At 43.8% G+C, this 24,274-nt stretch overlaps 2 protein-coding genes across 2 annotated transcripts in view; one reads left to right on the top strand and one right to left on the bottom strand.

Moving 5' to 3' along the window:
* Positions 1-20,351, bottom strand: part of SCAI (suppressor of cancer cell invasion) — a gene marked incomplete at its 5' end in the record, with an annotated part of 42,856 nt that extends 22,505 nt beyond the window's left edge. Inside the window, 3 exons of the mRNA XM_082009203.1 lie at positions 5,443-5,574; positions 20,115-20,159; positions 20,299-20,351. Of these exons, the coding sequence (XP_081865329.1) occupies positions 5,443-5,574; positions 20,115-20,159; positions 20,299-20,351 (230 nt within the window). The remainder of the gene's footprint in view (positions 1-5,442; positions 5,575-20,114; positions 20,160-20,298) is intronic.
* A 924-nt stretch (positions 20,352-21,275) lies between these two features.
* RPL35 (ribosomal protein L35) lies at positions 21,276-23,005 on the top strand (the record flags this gene model as incomplete). Its single annotated transcript, XM_082009152.1, has 4 exons — positions 21,276-21,287; positions 21,393-21,529; positions 22,007-22,088; positions 22,789-23,005. The coding sequence occupies 4 exons, from the start codon at positions 21,276-21,278 to the stop codon at positions 22,936-22,938; spliced, it is 381 nt and encodes a 126-aa protein (XP_081865278.1). The 3' UTR covers positions 22,939-23,005.
* Between the last annotated feature and the right edge of the window lie 1,269 nt (positions 23,006-24,274).

The raw sequence follows: 24,274 nt of genomic DNA, 5'->3' as shown, positions 1-24,274 counted from the left end.
CCAAGGCTGGGAGGTGGAGACTGAGGGAAACACCACCCTTTAGAAACCATGCCATGTCCTCTGGAGGAGTAAGACAAGCAAAGCAGTACGCTACAATTTCCAGAGCAGCGTACTGGCGCATTTCTGCTAACTGTAATTGCTTTAACAGCACCCTAGGTAGAAAAGGAAATTAATATTCCTTTGCTCATCAGCCAACTGTACTTCCCACACAGCTTGGAGGGACCTAGCTTAGTTACAACATGTAAAATGAATCTGTTATCAGCTATGACTCTTAACAGCCTGGAAAACCATTCCAGTATTTGCTGCTGCTATTCTATGAAAATGCCAAGGAATCTGGGCAGGATTTTGAATTTTTTTTTTAATTAAAAAAAAAAAAAAAAATCCCCTCAAACTTGCAATTGGCTGCTCAACCTCTTGGAACGTACTTTGGTATAGTGAGGGTAAACAGGAGTATAAACGTGTGCTTCAGGGCACCATCATCTTCATCCAAATATAGTTTAATACAAACACATGCAGATTTAAAGCATTTACTGCCACAAATGATTCACTGCTTTCTATTGTTGTAAGAGATGTAAACATTTTAGCTAAACAAAAGTAGTTAAGAAAGTGCCCAAATACATGTCTAAGATATATTGAAGGCTTTAGAAGATATAGCAAGAGGTAGTGTTAAATTTGATTAGCACATCCAGAAGTTTCAATGTTAAAAAAAATTAAATTTAAAAGTGAATACAAATACAAAACAACACTAAAATTGATCATTTAAAAAAATAAGAAGAAACAAAGTTCCCTGGCACTAACTTAAAGAATGACTGAATTAGCAAGTTGACTCAAAGAACTCTACCAGTAGTAGATTGGGCTTCTAGGCCAAGTTGCTTAGGACATTTAGGCAAAAGTCTAACATAAGAAAACAAGAAAACACACCCTTCTCTCAAATACCAAGAAGGAGGTACATGCACAAATTAAAAAATAAGCAGGTAACTATTTGTTGATCTTGCTTATGCATATATCCCTTATTAGTAAGCTAATACACTCTTTATACCTCACCTGTTATCTTCCCTTGTGCACCCATCACTCCCTCGATTCTGTACCTTCCTCTGTATGAGCCCAAGCATTCTTAGAAAACCTAGTTCAACTCACTGTGCTGCATTAGTTTTGAATATATGAAAATTAGTGGCATTTTAGAAAGCCTCTGTTAGCGCAGTGGACATATGTTTGGCCGCTGTTGTCCACAGTCACTGCTGGGTGTCCACATGCATATTCCTCAAGCAGCACGCTTGCCTAATTGCAGCTGGCATAGCTGCACAATACCATGCGATTCCTCAGCTCCCCAGGGAACAGGAAAGATCTCCATGGAAACAGACAGTAGCACTTGTTCTTTTGATAGTATTCTGACATGGCCGTAATAAAACTTCATTTATGACAATACATTACAGTGGTTTCAACACAGATTTTTGCAGACAAGAGCTGCCATTGCTGCCATCCATTTACTGTTTTGTGTTCTGAACATCATGCATGTTGCTCCCATGTATCAAGAAATTTTGCTGTGAGAGAACAGATGCATAAGCAAAAGAGGACGTTTACTGCAGTGGTGGGTTCCCCCCACCACCACCAGACCAGATGATTATTTGGTGAGAAATAGCCCAAAAGAACACTAAAGACTCAGTTGACTGCAGAGAGGATTATTAATACAGCTCCTCCCACTGAAGGGGACAAGGAATCTATGATCCAGAAGCAATTACACACCCAACTTGAGAGCAAAAGACCTACATTACAGCAAGACATTTTGCTGCTTCCAGATCTATAGAAGGATACTAGAGCAATATATAGAGAAAAAGGCAACAGCCTCAATTTCCTCCGGGGTGTGCCTGGCTGAGGACGCTGGGTGCAGAACAGGCAGCGGTAGGGCTACTCACTCGTGCTGTTACTGATGACAACCAGCTTTCCAGGAGGGAGGAAGTGGCAGCAAGAAAGAATCCAGAGGCAGAGGAGGGAATGGAGATGCTTTGATTTAGGACAGTTCTATCCAGACAAGGAAGACAGTTACACACTTCACTACAATAGCCTCCAACAAGTGGAAACTGTTTCCAATTTCTTAGCTTTTAAAACATTCCAAACTGGACATGAAGACACAAACTCAGATGTTCTAAAAGCATGGGTTTCTCACACTGGGCACAAAAGACTTGTTCCCTTGCTGTACTAGAGTGGCTTGTGGATAAATTCCACAGACAGTCCAGAATTTTATCCAATTCTTGCTGTATAGGCTCAGCAAAGACGAGCACTACTTATGTGCTCATAATTAATTTTCTGTCAGTAGTTCACTTCAGCCATACTGTTGGCAGAAGCCAGATAATACTGGATGAAAACCAATTAAAGGTGCTGAGGTTTGTTTGGCTGGCACCACATGGAAGTTGTCATGCAGGGACAACTTCCAGAGATGTAAAGACGTTGAGAAAGTCCTAGAGACCCAGCAGTGTTCAAAAAGGAAGGTTACAACAACTGTAAGTTTAACATCCAGAGCTTTAAATACATTCACAGTTTTGACAGGTGATAAAAAAGACAATTTCTTTTTATGTTCACAGGCTTGTAGTAATTACAGGCTCCTATTCCCAGAACTCAAGCAGCAGTAGGATAACAGCACTGTGGCATAGCATGCCCATCACTTCTAATAACCCACAAAGACAGTAAGCACACCAGTAGCACTCACAGTAACTTCCCTCACTGATGCAATCGGTGTGAAAAGCCAGTCCCCTCCCAGTACCAGACAGGGTACATCCTGCAGCATTACCTGAAGCTAACAGGGTCCTGTGGTTTCTGAAGCAGCAGTAGCATAGAACAAAACTAAGGGGTTCAACTTGCATTTTACCAGAAGTCCACAAAATAAATGGTTAAGCGCTATCAAGTCTTTCCGTGAAAGGACAGCAGTTGTGATTCTTGCAGCCTGCACAGGGAGTAACAAGACCTCATAATCTGGGAAAGTATGATATATGTGGAAAGCCTTTTCATTTCTTCAAGTTTCAAGCTTCTCTGTGATACTGAACACATTTAAGCACTTTTCAACATTAAAAAGAAAATAGTAACTGGTGACAGTATACCATGAAAAACTGTTTTCTAACAGGCTCCCCTCTTCCCAGCATTTTTCCAAGAAAAAAGAGCAAGTGGGAGCATAGAAAGGAGAGAAGAAAGGAATTGGAACATACTTCATTGACAGTTTTTGCTAACTTACAGCTCAGACTGTTCAAAAATGGAGAACAGAAACTAGAAAGACAGCCTCCCCTGTAAGTTATTCTAGCAGGCGTGGCCACAAAAAGATGGTATGACTGGTAGTGTGAGCAAGTAGACTTTGGAGCAGCAACCTTGGCAGATCATCATATGTTTTCCTCAAATGCTGTATTTGGCATCTGTATTGGGAAGAGAGGAAGGAAATGCTACTGAAACAAAGACGTGGCAGGCTGAGCCCTTGCATTTTTGGCAGCAGCAACAGCTAAGCAGTTGCCAACACAGCTATAGGCTCAATTCTCTGTAGCTGAAGTGCCCAGAGGAGGTTTCAGGAAGGAAATCATTGCTCTCCTCTCCCTCCCCCATCACTTCTTTTCCATGAAATATGGTAGGGGCAAGAGAATGGCATAAAATACAGCAGCAAAGGCCATCATCATCTTCAAAACAGGTGGCAGGCATAGCATTTATTATGCTAGTGGGAAAAGCAAGCAACTGGACTAAGAATTAGGATGCTTGCCAAGACATTTCCAGGTGAACTACCCAGAAGAGAACAAGCACTAACAGAGAAGATACCTGAAAATTATAATGCTGCTTTAGCCAGTCAATATGCCCCCAGGGTTCACAGGCCTTATAGGTGAAATGGTGGTCAAGTTCAGTGCAAGAAGCAACTATGTTAATTGTGTCAAGTTACAGTAAGGACAGATGCAGGCTCCCATTCCTGTATGTTCTTATTTTCACACAGCAGAGCCAGCTGCTGAAGCCTGTCTCTATTTTTATTGCCTAAATTAAATCCAAAGGTAGTTTCTTTTCATCTAGCTGGATAAGGTGGTTTCTTTTTGGCAAAGTACCATGGTTGCACATAGAAACTACATCTCTCATCTGGAAATCTGATACAAGTACTAACTCCCTCCATTCCCAAAAGAAAAGACAGAATGGCTGTAGGTGCTCTGCTATCTCTGTGATCCGAACTTGAGCATTACACTTCCAGACATGAACTGTATTAATCTTCAGAGACTCAGGCCAAAACTTCAAGGAAGCTAGATCAGAAAGCCAATGTAATGGAATACCTTGTACTGGAAACCCTAGCCTCAAGATCTCAGTTCTTTTGCTTTAGACTCTGTTTCATGAGGTGTCAAATGCAATCACCAAGATCTCCTTGTCTCTACTGCCCATTTGCCATTCAGATTTTGGAGCACAAACTGTTTGTTTTGGATTTAGTAATCAACTTCTAAAGCACATGAAAGGATTATCAATGGGGGGGGGGGGGCAAGGAATTAAAAACATCTTTGCTAACCATCTGTGTTTGAATAACAGCAAGCTATATGGGCCCAAACATACAGTATTACTCAGAGACCCAGTAAGAGGCTGAACTGCCAACAAGATAGGAGCTAAAAACCATGTTGCTTAAGAGACTCTTCTACAGCAAAGCTTAGAAATAAAATAGGTCTTGAATACATCTTTAACTCAGCATATATTGACATAAACAGAATGCCTATATCACTGTCCAAATATGAACTATTTTCCTTTAACTCCCCTTACTCTTATTCCCGTTCTTATTGGTGCCAACATAACAGCTAGACTTTCTAGATAGTTATTGCAGAAGCTTTGTAGATAAATGCGAATTTTACCTTTCTCCACAGTTCACATTAAGCATTTGTTTCACCAGACACATACAAGCTATGGTTTGGATGGTTCTTTTTTGGGGAAGAAATTTTTCCTAAATTTCCTATATTTTTCCTAAAAATTCCCCAAAAAATATTCCCTCCCCCCCCTTTCCTCCCACCTAGGCCAATCCTTCTCATCCCTTTTTTTTATTTTTTTGGTACAGAGACTGTGGGGTTTTGGACTTGCATGCTGGTGACTGTATATAGCCACATCTAGTCCTTAATTGCGTACTGAAATGTTGTGTATGAAGTACAAATTCTATCAATTTAACGGAGTTCCCAACTTCTAGTTTACTGTTAACTGACATGACGACATTCAGTTCACCTTTCTCACATTTCCTTCCCTGCTGTCTCAGAAGAAATGCATGAAACTCTATTCTTACAGACATTCTTACATACATGGTCCAAAACAACCCATATATAGGTGCACATTGTTCTCTCCTAAACAAACTTACTGCGTTTGAGTTCAAAATGTTCATTGTACAACTGACTTCAGCATCACACATACTAAAGTGTATGTTCCAATGCTTTTCTGAAGGAATACTGTCACAAATGCACTAACCTTAAGCCATTGAATAGCTGTTTAGATTTATCCAATAAGTAGCAAAAGTCTGTCACTGTTTTCCTCTCTGCTTGAGGAATATCATCTTCAGCTCCTCCTGATGACATGATTTCTTTTAGGGCAAACTCAGTCCTATGAAGAAGAAAATAGCCATATTACTCAAAAATTGAGGCTACTATGAACTCATCCAGATTACATGCATGTGCAGTTCCATGGGGATGGTAACAAAGAGCATGCAACTCTCCCACAGGTTACTCTTCTCAAGACTCATTAAAAATAACAGCTGAGAATCAAAGCATGGGAATAATTATTGCACAATTCACTAGTTAACAGAGCAAAATTAAAAATAAGATTGGTACAAGAGTCACAAAATAAAATAACTCTGAGGACTGTATTCACAAACACAAAACTGCCAACAAAAGGACTGTAACACAAACAGTACTTGGGTTTCATACCTGGACAAAGAAATCCTCTCTAAATTTGCCTTTCTGCAGAGGTGTTTACTCTGCAGCCGTGTTTAGAGAGACTAGCCTCAGTTCTGTTTACATTTCATTTTCTTCCGTAACTGTTGAAAATTGTAGCTCGCTAGTTGCTATTGCTAAAATATAGCAATTTTAGACAGAATGCTAAAAAATATCCTGCTTCCTCTTTACTTCCTCATGACCATTTAATTCCATGGCTTGCACTGCCCACAATTATACCTGCAGATCTATTTTTACTGTTCATATGAGCAAATGTCACATTGTACAGTAATCACCTGAACAAAAAAAAGAAAGATACAACATCGATAATCCTAGTATTGACTAAGTAAGGGAATATGAAAGCCTATAACGGCAGAGTGGCGTTTAAATTCTTACTTGAAACATACATAGATATAAAATTGTCCTTTAGATAATTCAAAGGTAAGCCACAGATTTCTCGGCAGTAGCAACAAAACAAGCTCCTCTGAAAATGGCTGCCAGGTCTTCAGCTCTTCTGTGCTCTAAGAATTTTAGTGTAAGATAAACACACCTCTAACTGGGCCAATGCAGAGCTTTTACTTTCAGCAACTTCTCTACCGGTTCTGGTAAGCAATTCTATTAAGCAACAAGTTTCCATTTGTGCAGAAGCTCTGTTTGGATGCAATTTGTATAAATAATTACCTGCAAGTCCCAATTCAAGCCAGGAAATGGCAAAGCTAACTCCTTACAGTCACTGCAAAGTACCCTCATCAATCATCATGAAAAGCCTTCACAATAACCAAACAGACTTTAGAAAAACTTCCCTGAACAAACATTTCATGCCTACAAAATGCAGAAGAAATGGGCAGTTCCCCCCAGCTTTTGTGGATAAGTTAGTGAGCATCTCCTGCCGACCAAGCAGTTTCATGATTTCCCAGTTTAGACAAGATGCAGCACACGTGCACTTGTCTTCCACACATCCACCTGACAGTGCACTAGAGCTCTAGTGCAAGGACACGGGGTGCACTGCACAAACCGCTTGTTGAAGAGCTCCAGAAAAAGGCAGGAAGCATCTACTTGTTGTCAGGTAACTGCAACATGGGTGCTAGACAATATAAGAGAGTCAGAACATACCAAGCAGATGTCAAGAGCTGTTGGTATGAGCCTAGCAAAGCAGGACGGGAATATTGTGAAGCACCAGCCTGTGTTTGAAATCTCTAAACATTTGTGTTCACACAGCATGAAACAAACACGGGGTACTTAAAGCACCAACATATGAAATCGAAGTGAATGGTGAGAGCTAAAACACAGATGTCAGAAGCAGATAGGAGGTGATTAAGGAATTTCAAGAAGAGGGACAATACCCCAGGTCCTGTGTGCTCCGCAGCAAGAGTGACCTAAATCCTGTGGCGAGGCCCTTGGATTCTGCAGCGCTCCGCAGTGGTAGACCAGGCACTCTAGAGCAGCTTCAGATACATTTTCAAAAATTGAGGAGCTTGCTTACAGTCTATATATCATTCCTTTAACTTAATAATAAAGCAAATTCTATTTTATGGTACCCGTAAGTTATACTATCCAACTACCCCAACCACTGCTAAAATTGGCCAAATTAATCTGTGTTCGCCCTGACGTGGGCAAGTAAAACCAACTGCAGTTCCAACATTGAGGGAGTCCGCTAGACCCCCTGTGCAGAGGACCCTTCATGCAATCAATAAAAGATATGCTAGAACATTCACTGCCTGCCAACCTGAAAGGTATCAGGAGGCAGGAAAAACACTTGTTGCAGAGAAAGGACAAAAAAACCCTCTTTCAGGTTGTAGACAATTAAGGTGTATTTTGAAAGCCTACTGCAAGTCCAGCCACTTCCTAAATACTTAGCCCAATACTAGTTTATGGAGAGTTAGAAGAACTGAAGGGAAAAAAAGAAAAAATGAAGGGGGGGGGGGGAAGAGAGAGAGATTACCAAACTGAAAACAAAACATTGGAGAATATTCTGTATGGTCAGCCTCCTGATATGGCTATCAGCGTGTGGCTTTGGACCTATTGCTGAAGCAGAGGGCAAAAGCACCTTTTCTGCTCATGGAAAGAAACTGCCGAAAGGAGAGGGAAGAACCTGTCTTCTTATCAGAGACTGCTGGTGAAGGAACCTAGGAAACAAACCATATTTAAGCACACTCTTACATTGCACAGAGACCTGAAAAATTAGCATACCCTGGAGACGCTCCACTAGGACATTGTTTTTCCTTCATTCACAGGTTCAGAAATGAAAAAAATGTATGTTGCAATCAAGCCACACTGATGGTATTACAGCAACCAATAGCCTGAGTTTAGGCTAAAATGTAGTACTATATAGCTGGCGTGAGAAGTAAGAGGCAGAGACATGAAGGAGCATACAAAAGGAGCATACTTACTAGAATAGTCAGGGATTTACTTTTTGAAAGAGGGGAAATGAAGTTAATTCTCAGTCACTCAAACTTATCTCTTGAAAAGAATCTTGACTGGTAAAACAGACTGTTACACACAGAAGATGTGAAACTATAATACCTGCAAAATTAACATCTTCACTCTACAACTGAGTAAACTGAAATCTTAAAAACCACATACACCAACATGTGTATACATACATCAAGACTTTAGCTTGTATTGCTTTAGAGATCAAAATATCAATAAATGCCTGATCAAGTTCTACTTTAAAGTGAAGCTGCCACAAGCACAAACAGCAGAGACCTAAAAAAAACCCCAAAACCCAACCAAAACCAACCCCCCCCAACCCCACATGAAGCACCAGAAACACAAACATCCCTACCATTCAGCATTCCAAATATGCCTTTTACCTGGTTCTAATCGGGATTGCCATGTGTATTTCATATGATATAAAAGAAAGACTTGCATGTTAAGATGTGGAATAAAACACTCAATGCATACTTTCATCAGCATGCTTTGAATTACACATTGAATGCTTATTCTAACGGGGCTTTGAACAGAACTCTCTACAAGAAACTCGAAAAACTCTGCCCTGTATCATGGTCTGTAAAAATTGTATCTGCCAGCTTTTCAAACATTTTGATGGAATTCTTCTCACTTAAGGTTAAGCACCTAAACAGTAAGACAGACACAAAAATTTATCTCATTTTCTAATGACACTTTTGGAGTGAGGGAGGTGACCAGAACTTGATCCAAGACATCAGGATGAATGGAGAAGACTCTGGGTGCTTATGAAAAGCTATTCCATTAGTACACAATAAATTAAACACAGAAGCCTCAATGTGTCCTCTTTGTTGCTGTGTTATTTTATAATGAAACAGCTAAATCATGTTTAAAAGTAGAATGAAATGAAACCTTAGTTATCCACACAATTATGAAACTCTCTCTGTTCTTAATGACCTGAAGATGCAAGTACAATTGCCTGTGGGATAGCATAGACTCAACAGACATAACACCTCTGGGATGACAGAAGGAGTATGCTCCAAATAATCAACTTTGGACACTGACAATGGATGAGATAGAGTTTCACTTTCTTGCAGGATAATTAATGGCATGTTCTGGTTTTGCCACGTATTGCACTCAGGAAAGGGAAGTGCTTCTAAACTATCTATTGTACTTATACATGTATACAGTATAGTGGTAGGTCCTATTGAAAATCCTGAAAGGTTACACTTTAAAAGTAAACATGAGTCCTGCTCAGAACGGACTGGTTTCTTACCCACTACATGTCACATTTATCTTCATGATGATTATAAAATAACACCATACAGAAAATACATGATAAAAACATTCAGACTGAATCACATCGTGGGCAAACAGAGTCTTCCTTCTAGGAAAAAATAATTAGGAAAAGAAACAAAGGGTTCAACCAAAAAAGAAAAGCAGTGAAGAATTAAGCAGAGTAGTAATAAGCATGACCATTTCCCTGTAAGATATCTTTAGAAAAGCTGCTAGAAGGTAATTCTTCTGCAGATCTCAAATTCAAAGCAGCATTTTGGTTACAGACACGAGACAGGTGCTGCTGCAATTTAAACCCTGGTTTCACTGAGCCACAGCACATGCCTGAATATGAAGGAAAGATAGGAAGGGAAGATGGAAAGAAAAAGGACAACAGGAGCTGTTAAATGAAAGGTGAAGCTGGCTTTTCCAGCTGACAGAGAAGGAAAATAAAATTAGTTATCGCATGCACTGGTTTTGGCTTATCATGCTCCAGAGGGTTTGGTGTTTGGTGCTGTACAAAGAAAGAACTACTATCACGAGCAGCTCAGGAAAGGAGGAGGTCTTCCCTGCGCTAAAGACTGTGTTGTAATGCAGCAGCATTACAGATGGGAGAAAGAATTATTATTAGAAACAGCAAGTGGGCACAGCAAAGGGAGGAATATAGCTACTGGTATCGCCCTTTCCTCAGGGACTGCTGAGCTCCAAATGAAAAATATAAATAAAATGCAATCAGTAGTACATCCACAATGCGGACCTCTCCTTCTCTTTGATAATAGAGGTAACCGCACAGATTTGTGAGCCTCTTCTACAAACGACAGTTCTCCCAGTTTAGACAGCCCAGCTATACCAGAAATACTGCCTACTTTTTTTTTTTCTTGTGTTTGACACTTTTTGCCTTCTTTCTTGCAAAAGAAATTGTTGGGCTGTTTTGCATGACTTTTTTTTTTTCTGTTTTCTTAAGGAGTACATGTTAAAAAAGTGATCTCCAGAGTATGCAAACGGAGACACTGCAACATTGGTTTAAAAGACTGTTAAAATAAGTCAGAAAATGGTGACTTCCAGCAGAACTCAGTATTCTCTCAAAGATTTTGCCAACTCCTCAGGCCATACAAGGCAGAAAAATTGTGCTAGCCAAGCACTGCACTTCGTGTGCCAGGTTCTTTCCAACACGCTCTCAGAACACACAATTCCAGGTTTGTTTACTACAATGCATTAATAATTCTACAAATTCATCCCATTGCAGCACCCAGGGTAGAAAAGCTTACAGGCATCCCAGAGGATGGCCAGACTATGCCAAGCAGTTGGAGCTGAAAGGCAGCAGGAGGAGGGGTATGGGAAATGGATGAAAGTTTCATGACGCTAGCCAGTATTCTTAAAGTTATGTGTCACTTACATCACACACGTTTCCGCTTCCCTGTGGTTTGCCGTCTTTTGGCTAAGGTTTTCCAGGCTCTGCTGGAAGGGAAAAAGAGTGCCGAAGTCAATGGTATGCACTCCCTACTGGCCCTATCCTGGGACTCAGGCCTGTAAAGCAAGGCACGCTTTGTGAATGGTAAAAGAATACTCTGGTTCAAGGAAATCAAGCTGACAATGAAAGTCAAGCATAGATAGGTTAAATAACTGTATTACATGCGCATCTCCTTAGCCAGATTTATTACTTAGCCAGGATCACTATAGCCTCCCATTCAGCTGCCCGGCAGAAGAGGGTGGTCGTAACTTCACATCTGACACTTACAAGGAAATAAAACTTCACTCCACAGAAAATTTAGTGATACTATAACTGTAAGGAATACTGTATAGATGTAAGTTAGGAGTGTTTAAACTCTGTTGAGTAAGGACAGGTAGAATCAGGGGCAGTTTCCTAGAGCTGCAGAGCAGAGTTGGCTGGATGTGGCACTTTGACCTCCTGACAGAGCACTTGTACAACTGATCTGCCCTTTGTTAAGCAATCGCTTCTGCTCAGTTGTGGAATCCTGAGTGTCTCCTGCCTTCCAGTCAACCTGGACAGCCTCATCACGTATTTAAAGGATAAAAGCCATGAGTACCTATTAGCAGTGCTTCATCTACTTCCGTAAATGGTCACTTGAAAGAACAACTCTCTTCTCACTACAGCATCAGCATTAGACTTAAAACTCTCATCCTGTACTACTAGAGGCAAACAATCTCATTACAAAGACTTTAGTGGCACATTTGTTCTGTCTCGTATTTTATGAAGGAAATCAGAGTCCATAATACTGAACACAAGCAGCATGGAGTACAGAGACTTCACATATATGATATACAACCTGTCTCTCTTACTTCAAAACCAGAAGAATTTAGTCTTAAATCTTTAGAAATTTATACTTCAAACTATCACTTTCAGAAAAAAATAATATGATTTTGTAAGTATAAGCACAAGCGTAACTTTCAGAAGGAACTCTTCCAAAAATCAGAACACATCACTCATGTCATTTAACAGGTGCCTTCATGCATTTCACAAATACTGATCTCCATGGTGTTCCAGCCTTCCAAAGATAAAGTTTGGGTGTTAAACATTCACACTATGCACAGGAACAAATTCATTACAATGAGGAGAACTGATCAATGTGACCCAGTGAAGCTTCTTGGCTAAAATTAGAACGAGAATCTGTATTTTATTTCCGGCTCCAGCCGTTTTGATTACTGAGCCTTCAGCTCTGTCCCTTAAATAACCTGTACACAATCTTCTGAACAGGACAGCAGATGCAAATCTAACAGGACAATTGGGGATAGTTAATGTTGGGGATGGGATAGCAGGGGGAGGAAGAGCATTCTCTTTCTTTTGGAAGAAATGCTCTTGTTTTTTTCACCCACCCACCTGAAGACAGCAAACTGCAAACCAAGCAGTGAACTAGGTTGGGTTGACTATATTAACCTTTAGCCTGAGAATCAGAACTTTCTGTGACACATGTAATACAGAACAGTAAACTGCTGTACCAGCCAAAAGTCCTAAACTCTTGCTGGACTGGAGTTTCATTGCTTGCATCAAATACAAATGGCTTGGGGTTTACAGTTGAGCCTCTGATTAATATGAAAGTTCTGGAGTTGAGCAGGAAGTATGCGCTTAGACAAGTGAACTAATGATAAGGGAAAGTGATAGCTGCATCCTGATTCACAGCTTCATGGATAGTTTTACCATTAATCAGGAAATCACAGCACAGAAATATAAACTCTGCTTTTCAAATGCTTCCCACTCCTTGGAGATTCAAGTGGTAACCAAAAAGCAGAAACAAAGACACTTTCTACATATATCCTGTTGATACAGGAATTTCCCCAAACTAAGACGTTATTAGAACTGCTCTCCACATAAACCAACAGTGGAAAGAAAATACATTCCCATCTATCAAGATTTTAAAGGTCTTAAACCCTGAGTCAAAGAGACCAGCTCTCTTCACTTTTCATCCTGACACATCTCCCACAGCATCATTTCCAAAAGGGGATGTGATATAAAGCTATAAAGTCAGATGCCCAGCTGGTATCTATTCCTTATCTGCAAAGCAATAGCGCAGATAAAATTAAGCTCTTGATCATTCATACTTGAAGCCTGGTACCATCACGTCTCAAACCTCTACCAAGAAACATCCAATTTGCCTCCATCAAGCATGAGGTCTACCTTTCCTCTCCATTTGCCTCTCCTTTTCTTCTACAGACTGGCATACTCGCCTCTTGTGTTCTCTTTCAAAGCTCTACTGCATGTTTTGGGAAAGTTACCTGTGCATTTCCATGTAATCTGCTCAGAGTGCTAGTCCTGACAGAGCCTCAGACAACCCAAAATTAATTAGAATCCAAATTCATTCCTCTCACCAGAATACCTAATTGTTCACTGAGAGCCACTGTCCCAAAGTTGGTGAGACACCACTCAGTCCGATTCAAGAAACACCTAAATAAATAAATAACAACCCCCCCCATACACACAGGCATGCACGCACTCAAAGCTTCACAGATTGCTGAAGTCAGTACTTCAGATGGAACAGCAAGGAGCCATTATCTGTCAGACCACTTTTTTTATAAAGTCTATGGGGGAAAAAAAGGATTTCGCTATTATTCCAAAGGTTTTAGTAAAAGTTGGAACCAAACACAGACATTTCTCATCCCCAACCACTGTTCACCTCAGGGCATGTCTGCACTGCAGTGGCTGCAGCTCTTCCAGATGTACCAAGCTCCTTTTACAGTAGCTCTTTCGGGCGCTGCAGGAGGCATCTGTGAGCAGGCTGGGACCGCTCCTGGACTCCTGGTAGGGTTTGTGGTCCAGGAGGACAGCGATACCCAGATCTAGCTTAAAGAACAACTAAAGTGTTTCTGTACCAGCTATGCTTACTGCTGTATAAACATGCACACAGAATACACAATGAAAAGGACTTCGGCAGAGCCCAGACTTTGGAGACATTTTTCATTTGAACACCACAATAAAAAGCAACTTAAAACATAACTTAAGAAAGAGAAACCAGTAGCTATTTTATTTAGCTGATAATGCTGGTCAAATCATGTTATCTCTGCCTGGATGTTTGCTTATTCCAAAAGGGCGCTAAGGAGAAATGCAGCATGAACTAAGACAGTGAAAAACTTCTATTTTGTAAACAAATTACAATGTGGCTGACTGAAAATCACCTGCAAATGCAACTAGTTCTACTCCAATTGGGAATTCTCCAAGAAAGTATTCTTCCTACTGAAATAGACCAATTTTACAGCTGACTTGCAGAAGCAGTACCAGCTCTAAAGATTAAGCAAGAGGGAAGACATTAAAAAGAAATAATAAAAATATACAAGCCCAACTGAGCCTGTGACACTAGCCCACACACTTGTGCACAAACAGTCATCCTCTCTTTTACAGCAAGAGGAAGCCTGGTCCCACATTGACCTGTATGGGGCCCTGCTGACGCTTCCCTGCCCATCGCAGTAACCTCAGCTCTCCCACGCAGCAGAGGGAACTGCTTCAACTGTCCCCGGGCTCCACACGTGCTGACTGGCTGGCCAGATTCCTCCAACAAAATATAACGACTCTCTTCTGTCTGTCCTTCTCTAATAGATGCACTAAACATGTCACTCTTGCTCCATTTCCTTTGAGTTTTGTGAAAATTTCTTGATAGATAATCTTCAGGACCTTTCTCCCTACAGCAACACTGGTTACATCAGACAAGTGATTTAAAAGCTGCTTGGAGAAGAAGAAAAAAGAGGAAGCTTGGCTGTGCATTTGCATAAACTTTGTTCCTAAAAAAGGGGAAAGAGAGGGAAGGTGATATATAAGAAAACAAGATAAAAAACACACATGCACAGATGCACACTGCTATAGCAAGTGGAAGTGACAGAGAGCAGGCACATGCAGTTATACACAAATTTTATTTTATTACTGCAAACTGGAAGTTTAATACATTCACATGAATGTGTAGTTCATTCCTCAGCATATCAGAAGACCAGAAGATTTGCAAACACTGTTTCATATTAAAACCTCAGAGTTAACATGAGCTGCCACCTCTGCATTACCTTTGACATCTCAGTGGGAACAGTCTTAATACTTCCTGTAGGGAAACAGCCAATGCCACAAATTCAACTCCATTCAGAGTCAAATTAGTCTGAATATCCAGCATGCAGAGTCAGTCCTATTATTTTAGCTTCAAATAAGTCCTTAGTTTATAGATTTAGGTTCTTCATTTGGTTTACATATCTTTAAAAATCCTTTTATTGCTTAAAGCTTATACCTGTCTGTATACAGAACTGCAGCTTTGACATCTTTTCCTCCAGAACAACCCAGAGCTGCTCATTAACATCATACCATGGAAACAGTGTTGTCCCTTCCTGCCTTCTACATTGAGATCATCTAAGCCACACCTTACCAGCAGGGTCTTCTAAATTCACTATGGACTCAGTTTAAATACAAGAGACATTACCATGGGATGCACGTGGCCTTTTTCAATTATCTTCATAACACAAAACTTTTGCTTCTTTCCTTTATAGTTCTGCCACTGGCAATTTGTTCCACCTTTGTCCATTCTGCACCCTCTGTGATCCCTCTTTCACTGCAGTTCATGACCTTTTGTGTACAGGATGAACAAAGGGCAAAGGCTAAAAATGTCATCACAGTTGGGCCTCGCTCTTCTACTGACTTAGCTAGTTTGCTAGTAAACTGAGCTCAAGCTCGAAGTCAGACTGAGGCAGAGTTTCTGGGTCATCAGAGTCCAGGAATCCCCGGAAGATGGTTCAGAAGCAATGTGGAAGAGGATGCAAGTGTTTCCTTTCATCCAAATTCAAATCATCAATCTGTAGTGGTGCCTGCATACCACCTACATGATACTTAGTAGTCATTTGCATTGTATGAAAGAGCAATAGAAAAAAAGAACACCAGGCTAGCCTACTCTTGGCAGGGGTGGGAGGGGAAGAAGGGAGCTAGAAAAACACCATCAGCTGCGGAGGGCTGAGCTGTGTGTATTTACGTCTCACAAGCTAAACTATTTAGTGGTTTATTTACACACAGTGTTCTTGGAGCAGCTAAAATGCCAGTTGTGTTTTATCTTGATTTTGTGGCAAAGCACACGAGCCACAAAATCATAGGAAGAGTCTGCAAATGAGATATGAACCTTGTACATCTGGAAAAGCACGTAAGCCACTGTGAGAAGGGAGAAAGATTTTGGAAGCACAGGCACAACAAGTGCTGAAATGCATTAGTTATGACAGGACACCAAAATACAACCCAGGGACTCAAAAGCAATGATCAAGTCACAATACAACTGCTTATGCTGCAGGGATTGCACATCCCAGCATAACTCTCATAGCCAAGTCAACCTACAGCAAGGATACCGGGGCCTCGGGTCTCCCTGGGCTGCCCCTCCATGTTGGAGTGAGGAGGGAATTGCAGTCAGCTCCATTTTATGCACATTTGATGGCAAGACGCCAACACAACTGTTGACTGAGCCAAATCTGGGCCCCCTTGAACTAAGCCATCACCTAAAGCAGGGCAGAAAAGCACGTGCCTCTCGCATCTAGAGCAGCCAAGTTCCTGAAAAGCATCTGAGTTACAAGACAGCTTTTTTTTTTCCCCCTTTCTTTCTTTACTCCGAAAACAACTGGTGTTTTAACTCTGTGATGTACAGTCATTAATTCAAAACTGAACAGTTACTATACAATGTAGCTTGATGTTAATGTGATGGAGAGACTTCTTTCTAGCAAGTCAAATTATTTAGTAGATGGCCCAAATGGCAGTTCAGTGCAGCGTCTGATCTGGAGGGCAGTTATCATCACACTCTACATCTTGTTAGCATTCTCAGCCAAGGTGTCAATGGCTGCTTTCCAACTGGAACCTTACTCTGACAAAAAGAGAATGCAGTACAAGCTAGGGAAAGCTTTTTGATCCACTCAGTTCACTTTTTCCCTCCAGATGGGTGCTTGGCAGTAAGCTGCCAGCAAGCTTGGGAATTCTATGGAGAGCATCATCACTCTGGGAATCCACCTTCCTGAGTAGAAGCCGCTCCTAGGCCGTTCCTCTGCCACACAGCAGAGAAATCCCTCTGCTGACTTCTGCTTTAATTATATTTTCAAAATTCAGCTTCTAGTCTGTGTTCCATTATAATAATAGCAATAATTAAAAATACTTCAAACGACAAGTCCTCTAAACCTGCTGTTCCATCCAGGCTTTTTGGCATTGCACGCTTCCTTTCTTGACTGACATCCTCAGGGAACCAAACTCATGGTTATTCTATTCTATTCCTGTTGCAGGGCTGTACTGCACTCTCTCAGCACATGTAAACTTCTAGGTAATATTTGTGTTGGCAACTAACTCACATACTTTATAGAAACAGACCTCTACTTGACCCTCCATGCAGCTCCCACACGCAATTTGGTCCACTCCTTTAAACTGCTTCCTTCTGCTGCAACACATACCCTGTTCCATATCTCTGTTTCTAGCCTGTTTAAAAACTACACATCCAGAACAGAGCTTAACGTGCTTAAAGAGAGCAACTCGGCTACAAAAGCCAAGCCTGCAGAATGTCCGTATGCAAGAATAACAAAGAAAATTATTATAAAACTTGAAGGTACAGGTCCTGGTTTTCCTTCTACAAAGATTGCTCCAACTGAACATTACTATGAAAAGTTCTATGTACTATGGGAAAAAAAAAAAAATCAACACACAGATTTCTGTGATAAGACTGATAACTGTATCATGCTTTGGGGGGTTGGTGGTGAGTTTTTTTGTTCAAAACACAGTTAAATTTTAGCTATTTAGGCAGTAACATCACCTCAGAATAGACTTTCACAGAGAACTCTTCCTTCCTTGCCCAAAGCACACCATGCAGAATAAAAGATAAGCCAACAAAATAGTGTGTTCAGATGATCAAACGAATTCCCATTATCCATTTATACCATGGCAGTTTATCACCAACTCCATTTAAAGCCAACAGAGCTGAATCAGAATAAAAGTGATGCAAAAAGAGGCAAAATCTGACTGGCACACACCAGGGCGAGCGCAGCTGCAGTGCGCGCGGAGGACTGTGCAGCCACATCATGTGACAGGAGCAGCGCTGGCAGCAGAGGAGGGAGAGCTACAGCCCCCGTCCTCCCACCTTCGTAAATCTGTGCCTTCAGTGCAACAGTATGGACAACACAATTTATTTTCAATGCAGAACTGACTCAGGTTATAAGCTTCTCAACGTTTTGAATTGGTTTTCTCCATTTTTCTTACTTCCCTCCACCAAATAAAACAGTAACACAGAAATGGATAACAATACAAGCAAGCTATGTATTCCTCCCACTGCTAAGCACCTTCAGCATTTTATTGCTTGCAGACCTAGTTTCTCAACTGAGCATAGGGAACACAGAACACGGTGCTGTTGGCTGTATCATTCTTACACATAGAGCTTAGCTCAACTAGTTATCTTTGTGATAAAATGGTCCAATGTTTGTAAGGGACATGGATTGCCAATTTAATTTTGATGCTGTATTGTACCTATATTTCAAGATAAAACAATGACCACAATCTCCTCTTTCTTCTCTCCATATAGTTTCTATGAATAGTTTTTAGATTTTGTGTAGCAAAGTACCTGGCTATCACATTTGTGTACACTATCTGTAGTATCTTGGCAGCCCAGAGTGATGGGAGAATTATGCTCTTTGCTTCTAGTTAAGTGACACACTGTTTCTTTCAACTAACATAAACTGCGATCCAGTTTATCAAAACATCTTAAGAGAGACTGACTTATCTGATTTGAAGACAAAGCATCTTTTTTTCTATGAATGTGATCTACAGTCAGGTGTCATGCTTTTTAATTGCTCCCTCAACAGTCTGAGCAAGGGAAGATACAACCATTGGGCAGCAGAGTTCACACAAGGTAAGAAGATGCACCGGGCAGAAGATGCAAACTTCCACAGCACGACCCATATCAGGATGATCTTCTACAATTTCAGGAGGCTGCTACCAACACTGAAGTTCTGTTGCTTGCAGGAATGGCAGGAGAGCATGTGGATGCTGGGAGACTCACTTATACTAGCATTTTAGTCATCATACAGTCCAACAGTGTTGCTTTGCGCTAGCTTAGACAAGATGCTGAGAATTATGGATTCCATTTGGACAGCTCTTGCAAAATCCAGCAATGTTTTATATTAAGGGATCCATTTTGCAGGTTGAAGGACTAGAATTGCTTAGCTGAGGCACAGCTTAAGCACACAAGCTTGGAGCCTGGTTATTAAATTACAGAGTGCAACTCAGCCTTTGACAAAAACAGGTCCTATTCTGTGGTGGGAGATTAGATCCAGACTCTGAAAACCTGCTGTCTTGATCCTTAATGTTTTAACTGGGACAGCTTTTGGTTATTGACATTTTTATAGCTAGTAACAGGCAAGAAATTTGCAGGGGATGACACAACATAACAATCATCCAGCTTCCATCCCCAAGGGCATTTCACGTCACCTATTGTCCAAAGCATTTCTCAGTACAAAACAAGAATTCTGTGAAGAAGGAGTTGCCGAGATAAAAGTTTAAAATCAGAACAAACCCATGATGATTCTGTCTAAGTTGCAATTTGGATATCCAGCACTGCACTGACAGCTCGTAAAATCCAGCAATATTTCATCCAAAAGGATTAATTTGCTGCTGCAGAAATGCAGCTACCTGTCAGAAGCATGCTAAACACCTACAGCTGGGAGAGGCGGGGTGGCGAGAGGGAAGATTAACATAAAGAATGGAGAAGTTAATAAAGTGGGGGCCGTTTTCGTAATTCTTGCAGTTACGTTGCAAATCCAGGCCTAAGCACAAAACGTGTCACATCGTATTTCTCTTCTCAGTTAACGGAAAAGCCGGCGGTGAGCGTGGCTCCCTGCACCCTGGCACAGGGCCCCGGCAGCCTCCACCGCCATCGCTGCCCCTCAACCCCGGCACAGGGCACAGAACCCGCGGCGAAGCTGCAGCTCGTTGCAGAAGGCGCCTAACGCCGCCGCGGCGCCTGCCCCGCCGCCGGGAGGGGATGCTCCGCGCAGCCCCGCCGCCCTCGTCCGCACCTGCCGCGCCGCCCGCTCCCGCCTTACCTGGGCTTCCGTTTGCGGCAGGGCTTCTCCGCTGGGCCTGGAGCTCTGCGGGGGCGAGACAGCGGTGAGGGGCGCGCCGCCGCCAGGCCTGCCCCGAGGCTCCCGCAGCCGCCGCCGCCGCTCCCGCCCGCCCGCGCCGCCGCCCCGCCCGCCCGCGCCGCCGCCGTCGCTCCGCCCCCCGCACCTGGAGGCCGGGCCGGTGTGGGGCAGGCGCTGCCGGGCGGCTCCTCTCACCATCCGCGCCGCCTCCGCCAGCTCCCGGGTAAAGCCGCCAGCGCCGCCGCGGCGAAGGCTCCGGCTGCGCGGAGCGCTGCTGCCGCCTCACGCTAGTCTGGGCCGGCCTCGCCCCACCCCCGCCCGCTCCTATTGGGGGAGCACCTGGGATAACGGCGAGGCAGCCTTCTGGTAGGCGGCGCAAGCCGTCAATCGGGAACCCCTCGGGTCCCCCGCGCGGCGCCGGTGAGGCACGGCGCGGCTGCCTGGATACGGCGGGAGGCGGCGCCACCGTGCGGGGGGACTGTCCCGCCGCTCCCTCCGCCCGTCCCGCCCGGCCACCTGCGTGCACGGCCCTGGCCCTGGCTCGCTCAGCCGCGGTGGCCGCTCCCGCCCCACCCGCAGTCACGTCCCCACCACTGCTGGGGTAAGAGGGCCGCACCTCGGCCAGCGCGAGAACACCGGCTCCGCTCTGACAGGAATCCAACGGCTGAAGGGAGGGTGGACGGTAGCGGCAGCACCGAGACGCCACGGCAAAGCAGCGCGCAGCAACGCCTCCCGAGGGGCCAGTGCCCCGGGGCTGGCAGCGCTACCCCACCGCCTCCCGCCTTCCCTCTCAGCGCCCGCGGCCGGTACCACCGCGCTGCCCGCGGGGGGTGCGCAGCGCACAGGCTCCTCCCCCCGCCCGCGGATTGGTAGGCTCCGGCCGGCAGCACCCTCCGCCTCTTGTCCCCGCGCGGCTTCCGTCGTTTCTGCCCCGAGCCGCGCCGGGGCTGCCATCATGGTGAGCGCTTCCCCGCCTCTCCCGCTGCAATCCGGCGGCATCCGCGCGGGCACTGGGCTGCCGGCCATCCCGCCGCGGCACCGAACCTGCCGTGTCGCTCTCACGCGCTGCCGGCCTGGCCCCGTCGTCGCCGTGATGTGGGGGGGATGAGGGCGGGTGGCGATATGGGGCCTGAGGTGCGGCGGGAGGCGGCGGGGCGGTGGCCCGCGGAAGGCCGCTCTCGGCCGGGGGGCGCGGCGGGGTCCCGGGAGCGGGACTGACGGCCTGTCCGCCTCCCGCAGGCCAAGATCAAGGCCCGAGACCTGCGAGGGAAGAAGAAGGAAGAACTGCTGAAGCAGTTGGACGATCTGAAAGTGGAGCTGTCGCAGCTTCGCGTGGCCAAGGTGACTGGCGGGGCCGCCTCCAAGCTCTCCAAGATGTAAGTGGGGCCCGGCGAGGCCCGCGGCCGGCCTGGCGCCTGCGCGGGTGTTGCGGCCGGGGGCCGCCTGGGCTGGCGGCTTGGCGGGGAGACCGCGCAGGAGCTGGCCTGAACCTGAGCGGAGGGTGGGAGCCGCGGCCTGCAGCCGGTACCCGCGTGGGTCGTGTGGGCCGCGGCGTGCTGTGTTCGCGCTGTTTTACAGCCTGTGTGGTTGTTTGGCCCTGTACAAAAAAGGAAAAAACCAAAACGGTATGGCGGATGAGCAGATATTTGTAGGCTTGCAAATAGGTTTGTGTGTCTTTCTGCTCAGCGACGTTAAGCTGAGATGTGCCGGAAGTTGTTAGTGCTTTGCTACAACATGGTGCAACATAAGTTACCTGGTTGTAGCATGTACACGTTTTCTGTATACTGGGTTTAAAATCTACAGTATTTGTCTTTCAGTATGTTCTGAGGCATAGTTTTTTTTCTCGCCTGCAGACGTGTGGTGCGCAAATCCATTGCTAGAGTCCTAACTGTTATCAATCAGACCCAGAAGGAGAACTTGAGGAAGTTCTACAAGGTAAGTCCAAACATCTTGTATTATGATCTTTTTTTCTCTTACTATTTTGAAATACACAGTTTGTAGGAGAGAACTGATTTTTTAATTTGTTACTTAAAAGCTTAAAACGTGACAAAAAAATACTAATTTGTGTTCAGTTTTAAAGTTCTCTAGTCATGGCTCCTTTTTAATTATTACTGCAAGACTATCTTGTATTCTGTAGTGTCAGTGTGAATTTGCTTTTGCCAAGAGAGTCTTCTGGGCAGCATCACTTCTCTGGGGTGTAGTATACTTTCTAGAAGATGCAGTTTCCAGAAATGCAGATACTCTCCTAAATTTTAATCATGTTGCAGGTGACCAAGGAATTCTTTATCTCAATAAGTTTCTATAATTTTTGCAAAATTACTTCTTGGGGTTTGAATTATATAGGGGGGGGGGGAAGAACTTTTCTAGATATGTGGGATAACTGGAACTTGTAAGATTAAGCTTTACTTAAACCTGAGTCATTCTAGTATAACTGGGACAAAAGTTGGAATCAACTCGTGTTTTCCAGGGGAGTGAAGTTCTCTTAAACTTTTAGACTTTAATGATAGTTCCAGTAAAAGGAAGCTTAAAGCGCTGCTGCTGTTCTTACAGGCAGCTCGGCTCTCTGTGAGCTCATGCACCTGATTGCTACCTTGCAGTCTCTCAAACTCAACTTGTTTTGTATTTTTGCACATAGGGCAAGAAATATAAGCCTCTCGATCTGCGGCCGAAGAAGACTCGTGCCATGCGACGCAGATTAAATAAACATGAAGAAAACCTGAAGACCAAAAAACAGCAACGAAAAGAACGTTTGTACCCTGTTCGGAAATACGCCATCAAGGCATAAAACTGCAGCGTGCAGTTCTTAATTATATTGGCTGAATATGTCTCATTAAATAGAATTTTGTTTGGAAGCTCTTGCTGGTGGTTGGTTTTTTTTAGTAGTGGTGGGATAAAGAAGTCGTCAGCTTTATGAAGAGAGATGGGGGATTCACAGAAAGTTTATTTGAACCTTTATTGCTAATGAAAATACATAACTTGCAGTTTAGGATTATTTTTCTTTTTGAAGAACAGGCGAATGAGTACAGGTCTGTGAAGCTAGTTCAACAACATGTAAAAAGTATTTAACTTGAGATTAATTTAAAATGGAAACTTTACAGAGATGTTGACAGGGGCATCAGTATTCATCACTTCCATAGCTTAAGAGGGAATGTTTAAAGTTTTTTGTCTTGTGCCAGTGTTTAAGTGTTACAGACATGAACTAATTTGCTGAGGTGTTTTAGCAGACTTCATTGAAACTGAAGAATCCCATCAGCACTTGTTTCACATCTCTGCGCAACTCACTCCATCCCCAGTTCGGCAGATGCTGTAGGTAGTGTTTTGCCTGGCTGAGCTGCCTGGCCCTGCCAGCGGACCACTTCAGGCAGGTGCCTTGGGTGGTCGCTGGTCGGACCACCGCTGCTGGGAGCTGTGGCAAGAGGTGACCAAAGGGCTAGAGGGGTGGCCGGAGCCCCCTTCCCAGGAAACCTCGTCAGTGTCGGTCAGGAAGCTGGGTTCTGGCGTCATCCTCCAGACTTGTTCCCACTTACAGCTGATTGAATCTTGTCAAACGGCTTCTGGTGGCCACTCTCAGGGTGAAGGTGAAGGCACCACCCAAGATCACCTGTCAGCAGGGGTGCATTTTGGATGCAGGGTGTTTGGTCTGTCAGTGCCTGGCTACACAGGACTGCAGGGGTGCTTGCAGGCAGCAGGCTGCACAAGCTGCAACGCTGCCTGCTGTGAAGTCTGCAGACTGGTGCTGCACTCGGCCTGGGAGTTAGGAGTGTAAAGAGGAGGTGTTTCTAGTGGTATGCAGGTATTTCTTCTGGATGAGAATTGTCTGACTGGGCTGGCGTTGGCATACAGCGTTGCACGCTGCGGGGTGGGAAGAGAGGAAGCTCAGTGCCAGTTAAGTGTTAGGAAAACCTAGGGGCTACGATAGTTTCAGACCAAGTGTTCCTTTTGCGTGCATGTGAAGACTCTTGAGGTCAAATGAAATCAGGAAACCAGACTTGAGGAAAGCTGAACCGGAATGTTGTTACCTCTGAAGTTTCACGGCACTCCATCATCTCACAGATCCATGCTTCTACCTGTGAAGCACTGAACTAGTTAAACGGTTTGACTTTCTGTGCCCCATGGAGTTC

The sequence above is a fragment of the Phaethon aethereus genome, assembly GCF_964289735.1.
Source record: "Phaethon aethereus genome assembly, chromosome: 20".
NCBI lineage: Eukaryota > Metazoa > Chordata > Aves > Phaethontiformes > Phaethontidae > Phaethon > Phaethon aethereus.
This window is presented reverse-complemented; position numbering and strand designations above follow the sequence as displayed.